Source organism: Centroberyx gerrardi, chromosome 19, assembly GCF_048128805.1.
Source record: "Centroberyx gerrardi isolate f3 chromosome 19, fCenGer3.hap1.cur.20231027, whole genome shotgun sequence".
Classification (NCBI taxonomy): Eukaryota; Metazoa; Chordata; class Actinopteri; order Beryciformes; family Berycidae; genus Centroberyx; species Centroberyx gerrardi.
In genome coordinates, this window is record NC_136015.1 from 2,706,426 (window position 1) to 2,719,208 (window position 12,783).

Here is a 12,783-nt window from a genome sequence, read left to right on the forward strand (position 1 = left end):
CTAGTTTATTGAATTTTATTCACACAACCAGAATCCACACAGGAGTTATTGCAGCAATACATGTGAAAATAAGCGACACGGAACCAGACAAGAGTTAAGTCATGTTTCTATACAGATTTGACTGATAAATACATACCATAGAATATTACTTGATGTACTACAGCAATTCTAAAATGGCATGCTTTTTATTGTCCGGTTTGAAGAAGCACAAAACATTGTCAAGCGGGACAAGCTGCTGTGTGAAACCTTACAGTGAAGTTACAATGGATGCTTCAGCGTCCCAACTGCAAGTAATCTACATTTACAGCTACTCATAGGTAGGACTTGACAAGCCAACGTTCAAAATAAATCGCTTTCATCAATTCAATCGAGGAACCTTACTCGGAAATGCATGGACTTCCTGGGACTTGTTGACACGGTACGGTAGAACCAGAATGAGACCAAAGTGCTTTGACAGAATGGCATGACGTTAAAATGTACGTTTCAAAAAATCAAGACTTCAATGAAGCTCTTACACAGACAGTCACAGGCACACGATATACACCCACACTGGTTTGCAGTGGTTTTTTCACCCCTCTAAACTGGCACAGAGATGAAGCCATTTGTCAGAACAAGGCCCACATGGATACACAGTCATGTAGATGGGAGTCTTCGCAGAGAGAGACCCTGACCTGGTCTTAACATGGCAACCATGGGTCCCATTAAGCAGTTACAACACCCCAGTATCATAGGCAAGTCACCCCAGAGAGCATTTCAGAAACTTCCGCATTCATTTAGTGTTTTCCCCCCAAAACCTAGTTCACTTTTTCCCCAGTGAACTGATTTCCTTAAATGATCAGAACTATCAGTTTTAACACAACCAGCATGCCATCACCCTTCCACCATAGAATCTTCCCATTATTGTACCGAAACAGTTTCTCTAATGTCATTCCAAATAAAGTGAAAACTGAATTTCTCACTAGTGCCAGTCTATGTATAGTCAAAGTTCAAGTCATGAATGTGTGCTGCGAAGCCCAGATGACAGTAAAGGATCACACCGGCTCTACATTTGTGCGTTGAATTAGAGCAAACCCATGTTCTGTGTATTATTTATCATATTTTAATGCATAATAACTGCTATTCTACATCTGTTGGGATCACAGATAAGGGAGTCTGAGCTGGACAGGTATGGAGAGCCTAATGTACATTTCGCTGCTGTCGGGTAAAAACTCCGAAGTCCAATTTTGGCCGTTTTCTTTCGTACTTGAATTCAAATAGGTTGGTTGCGTTTCATGAAGCACATTAAACATGGTAAACAACCCCATTGTGTGATTTTTACAATACAGCCAATGAGAAATTAAGCATTGTAATTTTGTTGAATTGTCTGAAACATGTACTTTTTGGTGATTTGTCTGTTTTGTTCAATTATGGAGATTTTCTCAATATACAGGGTGTCTTAAAAGTCTGGAATCAAGGATAACCGTAACACCGGGTATATTTTCTAGCTGTCAGGATGGCTCTTCTTTTTTTTTTTTTGCATATTTTTCCTTAATTTGACACTTGAAAGTGGAGACAGACAGGAAAGACAGGGAGAGGGGGAGGGGGGGTGACATGCGACAAAGGTCCACAGGATGTTGCGTTTACATGGCATGTGTCTTAGACCACCAAGTTACCAGGATGCCCGTAACAAGCAGTTTTGATAGTCATTTAGTTGTGGGACACTTTTTTGCACACCCTCAATTTTTTTTCAAAGCAGGCATACTGAGGAGAATGGTTCAAGTGAAGCAGCTCTCCCATGCTAACATTATGGTGATAAATGGCAATTCCTCTTCCATCTTTCTGGGATTTCTCTCTCCTGCTCCTCATATAGTATGCACTTCCGATTTTGGACAGCCCGTGTAATGTTTACTTGTTTAATATTTGAAATCAAGATTGAAAATGAAAAAGCAGAGTTCAATATCCTAAAATCTTAATTTGTTGGCTCTTGGATAAATGCAAAATTTTAATTTTAGACTTGTTTTTTCAATTTTCTAATTTGTTTTACCCTTGAAAAAAATGAAGATTGAACTGTTCATCTGAAACATGAAATAGGGGTATCTTTTATTTCAATAGCCATGGGTGAGACCCATGCAATGGCTGGAGTTGATACCACAGTTTTGTATTCAAGATAATTGCAATTTTTATTTTTTCAAACAATAAAACCCAAAAAAATTAAAAAGCGAGTCTAAAATCTCAAATTTGCATTTATCCAAGGAGCAACAGGTGTTTTAGGAATACTGCACTAAATTTTCTATTTTTCTATTTTCCTACTTCAAATTAGAATATTAAACTGGTAAGCGTTACATGGACCTTGCACACACACTCTGTTCCACTAGCCATTATTCCTCTCAACCCCCCCTTCCCTCAGTTTCTGCCCTGTCGGAGGGAAGACAGGAGGAGGGGCAGCAGATTGAGGGCAGGTCGGTGTTCCTGCACCCCCAGTGCCACCAGAGCACCCGCTAGGAGTGAAGTCACCCTGGGCAGGACGGGGGGCTGAGCCTGCATCACCTGCAGAGCAGCAAGAAAGAGGAAAAAGCAACAGGAAGGTTATCATTACACACAGACCAAAATTCAATATAGCAACCAGGTAACTTACTGGATATTTGACAATACAGAACAAACAGTCAGCAGCTTACCTTCTCAACTTTATGACAGTGAATGAGTCCGTCATGCCCGATGTAAAAAGTAGAGAATGCGTCATATGACCTGTGACAGACAACGTTTGGACAGTGTAAGCGTAAACCCTTGCGACAAAAACAATTTTGTTAAAAAAACATCCTGTACACTGTATATTTAATAAAGCTACTCAGTAAGGCAAAGGCTTTGGTATAGTACATCATCAATCATCATCAATGTCATATTATGGATATGATGCATGTTTGATTCCAGATTTATTGTATTGGGAGACCTCAATTTGACGTTGGAGAGAGGAAAACTAAATGTTGTGTGTGTGTATATGTGTGTGTGTGTGTGTGTGTGTGGGAGTGTGTGGGTGTGGTGTGGGGTCCACCTGCCAACTCCAAAGTCCTACTAGTCCTCCTGTGCTAGCTATGGATTGTCCATAACAAACACCATGTTGGAACACAAGTAGGTTTATAAGTGTACTACCAGAGCACCTTGGACCAAAGGTCTATGATCAATTTTGTAGTTTTTCATCAGACCTGAGGCCACAGGACCTGGACACTCGGGGACGGAGAGGGGCTGAGCTGTCAACTGATCACCACCTGATGGTGAGTTCGAACAGATGGTGGGTGGGGCTGCTGGACAGGCCTGGTAAGCCCAAACGTGTAGTGAGTTTGTGCTGGGAATGTCTGGTCCGGAGCAAGCTTCTCCTGTATCCCGGTTGGGGACGTTGAGTCAAAATGGACCCTGTTGAAAACTTTACTCATGGAAGCGGCTGCTAGGAGCTGTGTCCAGATGCTGGTCGGTGCCTGTCATGGAGGCAACCCAATTACCCGCTGGTCGACACTGAAGACGGGCCTTCCAGCCCTGGTTGGCATGGGGGACTCCTGATTCAGCGGAGAGGTACCAGTAGTCCCAAAACATGCTACTGTAGTTGTAGAAGCACAAGTCTGGGTGCAGGACTTCAGAGAGGCTATCAAAGAGATTCTGGAAAACCATTTGGTGACTAAGGAGAGAAGGCAGGACATCTCTCAGGCTGTTCTCAGCAGGGGCGGGGAAAAGCACCTACAACCATGTTCCCCAAGGTATCCTGTGGGAGGTGTTGCAGGAGTGTGGGATGCTGGAGCTGCTGCTGTGAGCCATTCAGTCCCTATACACTCGGAGCGAGAGCTGTGTTTGCATTCTTGGCACTATGTCAAGCTCATTCAAGTTGGCTGTCAGACTCTGATAAGGATGCGCTTTTGTCCCCACTTGTTTTGAGATATTCATGGACAGGATATCAAGAATGTCAAGGTTTGGAGAGCGCCCAGGTCAGTGTCCTTTTGGCTTCATCGGACAGTGATTTTTGATGTGCATTGGAGCAGCTTAGGATAAGGGTCAGGACCTCCACGTCCGAGGCCATGGTTCTCTCCCAGAAAAAGGTGACCTGTCCCAGGATATAAGGGATCGTGAGCTTGACCATTGGTTGGGTGCAGCGGCTGCAGTAATGTGGGGGTTGTATCGGACTGTGGTGGTAAACCAGTAAATCAAGAGCTTTGCTTTGTGGGTCAGTTCCCTAACTGACCCACAAAGCAAAGCTCTTGATTTACTGGTTTGATCTTCATTCCAACCTTCATGAGATCGCGAATACAAGCGGCTGGAGTGAGGTTTCTCCTCAGGTTGGCTGGCTTGACTCTATGACAGGGTGAGGGGCTCAGCAGTCCGGGAGGACCCTGGAGTCGAGCCGCTGTTCCTCCACACTGAGAGGAGCCAGTTGAGGAGGTTCAGGCACCTGGTAAGGGCACCACCAACCAGGAGTAGACCCCTGAGCAGACCGAGCCAGAGGGATAGAGACAGACAGACCTCCTATGCCTCCCGGGAGGACGTTGCTGAGGAAAAGGATGTCTGGGCTGCTCTGCTTGCCCTGTTGCAACGCAGCCCTGACCCTGATAAGCAGCTAGAAAGTAGATGGATGGATGGATGACTGATCAATACCACACAAGTTGTCTATGGGAAGACCTTAACTTGAGTTGATTCTAATGTGACATTTCAAACGGATTCCACACAAGTTGGTTGCTTGAACATCTATTATCATGACGATTACTATTATTAATAGTTTTATAATCCTTTGTGTCAATGGAGAGTTTTAGTGTCCCATGAGGGTTTAAGGCTCAAGCAAGCTCAAGCTCAAGTTACATTTTATTGGTCTGGTTGGTTTCACACTGACTAATATCAAGCCGACCTATTGGACAGATATTTTGGTAGGAGTACCAAAAAAAAAATCAAACTAGAATGACACTCAGAGGGCGTTTTCACATTACAATGCTACATCTTGCCATTGAACTACCCTGTAGCATTCCAGGGGACATTGACAACATAATCCTCTGCAATGCATCGCACTTACTTATGCTCTGGAGCAGCCAGTAGCTTTTTCTCTAGTTATATAGATTTCAAGCCTTGAAATCTCACTAACAACGGGTCAAATGACTTGGGAAAAGTATCGACAAGACAGAAGAACTTCCCTGTCAACAGCATTGCGTTAGTGTATATACGTTCGTTTTCGAACACTTTGTGTGCCGTTTTTCACTTAATAAAACCTAGCAGCTCCTTACTGACCGTGAAGAAAAAAGAGAAAAGAATATCATTAACGCCAACTTAATGCTGTTTCAGAAGCTTTTCCATCCTACCAAGAGCAAAATTCTGGGGGAAACTGAACATTTGCAATTTTTGTGGGCATGAAAATCATATATCGGCACAAAGTACTGGCAATCAGCAGCTTCAATCCAAAAAATACTGGATTGGTGTCAGCCTTCAAGCACCCGCATCAGTCTAACCCTAGTGACATCAGCATAATAGCACAACGTACAGTAGGGCTGAACAATTAATCGAAATTTTATCGAAATCGCAATATGGCCTACTGCAATTTTCAAATCGCAGGAGGCGCAATATTTGTTAAAGGCGAAATGTGTGTCAAAATACCATTTTAAATTAAATATTGTCGTGCTGCAGAGATGTCCTGGCCTACACATCATATTCTACAGACTTAAAAAAACATCTTTGTTTGGTACAGATCCCCGCAAAAATCACACCATAATAATTTTAATACGTTTTTCAATGAAAATGAGAATAATGATGTAAAAATTATCATTCCCTCTAATATCGCAAATCATATCGCAATTGCAATATCGCAATTAGATATTTTTTCAAAATCGTTCAGCTCTAACGTACAGTATGAATGTATGTTACCTATAGAGGTGAGATTTGTCCTTGCGGTAAAAGCGCAGCATCAAAGTGTGGAAGGGAAGGCCCTTGATCCTCCAGCGAGCCTTAATGGTCCCATCCTCCATATGCTTGGTCAGCTTCAGTACCTCCAGCCGAGCCTCTGCATAGTAACAGAAGCACAGTAGCCGCCACAGGGAGAGGGTTAGCTGGTACAGCAGACGGCCTCTACAACCAACCAAGAAACAGGGACAGTAATTTAAAACAGTAAACAGTCGCAATTAGTGTCAAGAATCAAAGAGTGTTAAAAAATATGAAGCATTTGTGACACAGCCCGAACACAGCCTTAAGATGTCACGGTCATTCATTTGCATTTACTTCCATCTGGAGTCTGAGCATGACCCATTCGAAACCTTCGAAATCTTGACCACATACTGTGTGGCAAGAAGTAGCTGGTTGAAGATGGTTTCTGATGCAATTCCTCCTTGAGCATATGCAAAACAGATGAGAAAAATAGACAAAAAAATAGACTTAAAAGTTCTAATTTGTTGTTAAAATCCACTTTGAACATATCAGAAATGAAAAACTTAGTGTCCAAGCCCACCATTCACCAAGTGCTGTTCTCTGTGACACAGCGCTGCCTCTAGCATGCCAAGACCAAATTTCAAAATAAGAGTGTTACATGGACTAAACAAACCAAACAAACCCAATATATAGCTCTGCATGATATAGCATTATGGCCTTGTACATTGTGATTTGCATGTTTGGTCCGCATATACCTCTTACTTTTAACTTTAAAGTGGATTTTAACAACAAAATCAAAGTTTTGAGTGTCTATTTTCATATCTATCTGTATTGTACATACTCAAGGAGGAAGTCATCACATGAGATCCCGTCATCGACCAGCCACTTCTTGCCGCATGGTATGTAGTTGAGGTTTCCTCCAAGGTTTTGAATAAGTCGCCTTCAGACTCAAGATGCAAGAAAATGCAAACGAATGACAGATATATCTTGAGGCCGTTCAGGCTAATAGTGGCACAGATTATAAAGAAGATGAGCAGATTCACCTGGTCTTGGTATTTAAAAGCCCGTTGATGAATTCCACATCATCTGAGTACATGGTGTAATCGTGGCTCTTCAAAAAGAAACTCGGAAGCTGCAACACAAATGGTCAAAATGTATTCTCTGATAATGAGGAACAGCATATAAGCATATGGTATATAACACAAAGTACATTTATTCAATGTGTCCTGCTTTAAATTGTATAGTCTTAAAGATACACTAGGCAACATTTTGATGTAAAAATACACCCGTCTTATCAGTCTAAATGACAAAGTGGAGCTGCAATAGAGAAGAGCGTCCAATCCCCATGTACTTGAGAGGCTATAGATTCACCCCATTTGCCTAAAATGAAACTGTGGTGTCAGATATGGACATTTCTCTGCCCGCAGGAAGTTGTGAATCAAGCAAAATCCCGAATGGTTTCCTAAACAGCAGTGAGTGAGCCACGAAGTGAGTTCAACATAGTCAGGGGTTAGCTGGCTTCACAAAATCTAACAATGGCCATCCTGGATAACCGGTCTCACATAGCTGGTTATCAACTGGCTCTGTCAACTCAGGATTTACCTAACCAGCTATGAGCGCATTCACATGAAAGAGGCGGGGTTTGTAACAAATAGCCAATCACATGCTATATGGACAGATGCAGATCTGTGGATTTAATTTGAGATAAAATTAAACTATTGATCCCCGTGGGGAAATTATGTCACTGCAGCAGCAAAAGAAATATAATGTCAGCACACAACTAGAAGCAATAAAAACAAAAAATAAAAATAACAATAAAAAGAATACACTATAAATAATTGTGGGATTATGTAAACATATGCTGCTGACAATTTCAACACGTAGTAGATTGTAAAAGTGGGTATAGGAAAGAAATGGATAACATTTGTGTCCTTCTCTCAAGAAGAACAAACTGTTATAATGAATAGACAGTGTTCATTGTTCTCACTGACACAATATTGTGTCATCACACTAAGGCTGTGAAAAGATTTCATATTGACAAAGTCGCCTCATGTTGCCCAGGGCTGTGCTGACAGAATATGAGTGTAATCTATTACATTAATCACTGTTGGAAATCCTATGAAGAGAGGATTTCAGCGCACTTGATATGCGCACTTGATATGCAACAGTAGACCTACATTTCATTCACTATTGATAACTACGGTCACCTAATGTAAGCCACCTGCTGCTTGTTAGAAAGCCCTCTTTTATAGCCAGAGTGGGCTAATGGCCTAGAAATGCTACAAACATTTATGTAGTCTAATAAATATTATATATCTGATATAATAAATCATCACTGAAAGCAAAGAGGTTCTATCGGTGTGTAAACACAGTTGCCCTGCTAACAGCCCATCTCACTATCTGTTAATTCAATAGTTTCCCCCTGTACAGTTCTTTTAATTATTTGTCAGAATGAAATGTTTATGTTCTTATCTATATATCTCAAACAAAATCAAACAATTACCTCTCACTGCCATTTCTGGCCCCCAACATGCTGCCTAGTGCAGCTTTAAATAAAAAAGCCAGACAAACTCTCCATTCTTACCTCTATTCTTAGCCTTTCATACATCAAGGCCAGTTTCTCCTCTCCTTCGCTCTCCCTTTCGTTATGATCCCCCTCTGCTGTCTCTGCGTGGCTACACAGAGAGGCAGGCAGCAACAGAGACAGCTCCGAAGGCTTGCTCTCAAGTCCGATAACGTGCCTAGATTTCACCCCACAGCCAGACGCAGGCTCCGTGCCCGGGCAGTGAAAACAATAAAAATGAGAACCGTACATGAACGGTGCCGGACAACCTTCTGCTTCAAAAAGGCTTCTGAAACACCCATGTTCTCTCTTTGCAGCATCGGCATCCTTTCTCTCCAAACTGTCGGCTTTCGTCCCGACGCTAATGTCGTCCTCTCTGCTTCCGTCCACAGTAGTCAAGGGGAAGAGAAACTCCATAGGCTTGTTTGCCCCCGGAGCGAGGAGCTCTCCTATTTTAGTCTGGCCAAACAGGGGGATCTCCACCAGGGTGCGCTGGCTGTCCGACTCCCCCGGTCGCACCAGCACGCACACGCTGACCGAGTCCTCCCACTCCTCCTCGAAGCAGCTGGCTCTCTGCGGCTGGCTGGCATGGTGAAACGGGTGAGAGAGGGCCGGCTGCTTAACGTTTTGATATCTCAGGCCGTTGGGGGGTACGAGGGCCCATGATGCACTGCTCAGCGGTCGAGTCTGACCAATCCACTGCCAGTCCGCTATCTGAAGGAGCAAAAAGAACTGGGTAAGATTATTTTTAACATAAAGTATGGTTAGGCCAATATATTGTTTTGCTGATACACTGGACCAATATTGCCTTTTATTAAAAATCAGATATCTGCCAGTCAGTGTCGTCCACCTCTGATATGATGCAGTTTGATTGATTACATATTTATTGTGGAATTGAACAATACAACACTGGTCGTCTATGGGAAGCCCTTCACCTGAATTGATTTTAATGTGATATTTTTGACTGGATTCCACACAAATATGTATGAATACTTATTATTGTTGTAATTATTATAATCCTGGGTTGCAATGTTCAGTATTAGTGTCATTCTGTTCCAAAGGCTTTTTTACCCTGATAAGAATAAAAGTCACTGAATAGTTGTATTGGCAGTATTTTGGCATGAAAATGGTCAAATTCAAAGACAGTATTTTGTGTCAGTATTGAATATCAGCAGCTTCAATCCAAAAACACTGGCATCGGCCTTCATGAACCCATATTCGTCGGACCCTTATACTGACATGGAACACCAATCCTGTGAGCGAGCACATTACCTGGTCGAGACTCCAGTGCCGCTTCTTGATGGGTTGCCTTCTGCCATGGCTCCTGACACATCCCACCCAGAAGGCGATGCCCCCTCTGCTCACAGCCATTCACCACCAGGGCAGGCGCAACCCCAGTCACCAGCTAATCATCGCCCACAGCCAGGTGGAGATGACAAACTCAGAGAGACTTGTCCGCTTGTGATCGTGTAACTCTGGACGATTTCCTGTTATGGTATTGCACTGTCTACCCCAAAAAACCTGGGAAGCCACAGAAAAGAGAGCACAAAGTGAATTACAATGACTGGACTGGACTGGACAAACAGCAAAACATAAAGGTTGGTATCAAATGAAGTGGTAACAATTTAGTTGATATAAGAGGGTTTGGAAGTTTTGGTGGCAAATTATATTTGATGCTTAGGACTGTCATAATTTAGGATTTAGGTGACTTGCCTGATCAAATCTACTAGTTATTTCTACACGCTTACCACAACTACATTTGAAGCCACAGACGTTTCCCTCAATTGGGACTGAATTTGCGCTGAAGTTTTCAGAGGCCACAGACTCTGCCAGTAGCACATGACATGCAGCAGACCTCAAGCTCATAATCAAAGACTCAGACATCCGAGACAGCAGATCAACCAGACATGAACCTAGCTGCAGCATAAATCATGCGTTATGCGACTGTATCCTCTCCAAATTGTTGATAGTGATCTCCAAATTAAAAGGGAACTATATAGCAAATCAATCTCCACTGTTTCCTTAGCTCTTATTCGATTTCTCTCTCGCTCTTGCATGGTCATTCTGGGGTTACATGAATATTGTAAGGTTATTGTAAGATTAGTTATTTGTATTTTTTGGTGATCTGGGAATTGAAGTTGTTTTCTGCTGATACACTCGGGATAAAAGCATCAGCTAAATGCCTAAAATGCAATATAACTGTAACTATAACCGTTGACAGTACTAATTATCCCTAGATAAAATGAATAAACTAGTCCAAGCACTTGCTAGGTATGGCAACACCCATGCATGATTATTACATGTTTATATTGTGATCATGTCTCAGTATTTGATAACAAGGGAGAGAGATATCCATAGTAACGTATATACTATGTACCATTAATATAGTTTTACATAGCTGTCGTGCCGATAGTTATTTGCAACGATACACCAATGCACCACTCAACTGTTAATGTTAGCTTGCAACTGCATCATGTTAGCTTGTTAAGAATAATTTCTTGCCATCGCAATTATTGACTGAACTGAAATGAAAACGCGTCGCTGCATTTTAATTATGTATTGCTGAAAGCCTTTGTAAACAATGGTCGTTTCTAGACGAATGACAGCCGACTCTCCACAAATAGCTAACCGGCCGGCCAACGGGCTATCCTCCCCTAAACATTGACATTACCTTACATGCTGGGTTAGCTAGTTAGCTACCGTGCCACCTAACGCTAGCTGCTACCTTGCTAGGCTAACTGCCAGCAGCTAGGAGCCAGACACCGGGTTGGCAAACATGCCCGTAGCATTACCTTTCAAAACCTAAAACCACTGAGGTCGGTAGAGATGCAGTGGCTCTCCGGGTTAGGTGTTACAGAGAAGTCACCGACAAGTCGACGTTAATAACAACCTCGAAAGCATTAGTTAACTTACACAAATGTCATTCCAGCCTACAGTGTCCTTGTCCGGCCAAACACGCCTCACGCAGAGCGTAATGCTGCCTTCCTGTACTGTCGGAAATATCGAAATCACGATGTCGATGAACGACCCAACGATGTAGTAAAAGACCTAAGACTAGACTGGGAAAGTGGGACATTTCTCTCTTTCTGTAGGAGATGACAGTCATCTAATTATACCACCTGAAATACGTCTTTACAACAATTCACAGTGTATTCACTTGTCCTGCTATGTAGCTTTGGTGAGTCTAGTAAAAAGTTTAATTCAGAAGGCTTGAAGTCTAGGTTTCACTTTTGAAATGTTACTTTTGTGAATATAACATTTCTCCATTAACATGCCTATGTTTACCGTATGATCCCCAAGTGTTTGAGGAATAAATGTTATGCAATATTTTCAAGATCACTTCTCTTGTCGTATACATAATAAGGTGGCCTTGATTTTCTCCAGTTTACATTTCTGATTATAGTGTTCCAATACAATTTTCCCCTTGGAAGAAAGTGGGAATTTTCTAAGTGGAAATCCGAGATGCCGAGATTTCATGTTTAGGAGCCACAGAGCATGGGAGCCCTGTCAACAATGGTAAAAGTGATGGAATTTATTATTATCTTTTAATGTGTTCAATGTAAATACATTCTGTGTAAATTAGTATGGCTGTGTGTTGCTATTTTTCTTTTTCTTGTTTTTTACTGTTTGTTGTTCTTAAAATAAAACACCACCTACCAAAAAAACGACGTTGCAGTTGTATTTAAGACTTTGGAGGTTGAAATTAAAACGAGCAAACGAGTAGTATTGAAGGCAGCACAAGAACGTTTCCAGAGAGATCCACTGACCTAAAGGCTACATAACACAAAATCAAAAATGTATTATTTCAGCAGTTTTGTGAAAACGTAAATATCCATCATCATTGTGACTCCTTAAATGACTCTACTCTCTTTTAATTCGTAAATAAAAATTCAGTTAAGCATCAGATAATGCAACTATGACTTAGGTCTAAACTATAACCTTCTAAGACAAACGCTTGATTGTTTTCACTGCTGTATGTAGGCCTATAAAACATTTCTACTGACACTGGCTGTCTAAGGAGTTGTCAATAAGTTCAATGCAAGAGACATTAAATAAGTATTTTTGTCCTACCTCTGTTGTATTGTGACAATTCTCAGGGTGGCGCTCAGTTCCCATACGAGCTATTTTATCTTGTATGGAGAGAACGTCACGCCAAACTTTATTTAAAAATCTGATCGTTTAATTTTGCCTTATTTATCAACAAATGTACACATTTGTTTGAACATGACATACGACTTTTTATGAATACAAAGGTCCAAATCTTCAATTCGGCCTAGTTTCCATACACCAAGCAGTACTTTTGTGATAAAATAATTTACAACTTTTATGCAGTGGAGGTCGGTAGCGAGCAGTGTGAA

The 12,783-nt window shown here is 41.8% G+C and overlaps 1 protein-coding gene across 1 annotated transcript; it reads right to left on the bottom strand.

The window, feature by feature from the left end:
- Positions 1-8: 8 nt before the first annotated feature.
- On the bottom strand, positions 9-11,360 carry c19h6orf136 (chromosome 19 C6orf136 homolog). Its single transcript, XM_071919173.2, has 7 exons — positions 11,339-11,360; positions 9,698-9,946; positions 8,447-9,139; positions 6,906-6,994; positions 5,866-6,066; positions 2,655-2,724; positions 9-2,526 (listed from the first exon to the last, which is right to left on the bottom strand). The coding sequence occupies exons 2-7, from the start codon at positions 9,794-9,796 to the stop codon at positions 2,383-2,385; spliced, it is 1,296 nt and encodes a 431-aa protein (XP_071775274.1). The 5' UTR covers positions 9,797-9,946; positions 11,339-11,360; the 3' UTR covers positions 9-2,382.
- Positions 11,361-12,783: the final 1,423 nt, after the last annotated feature.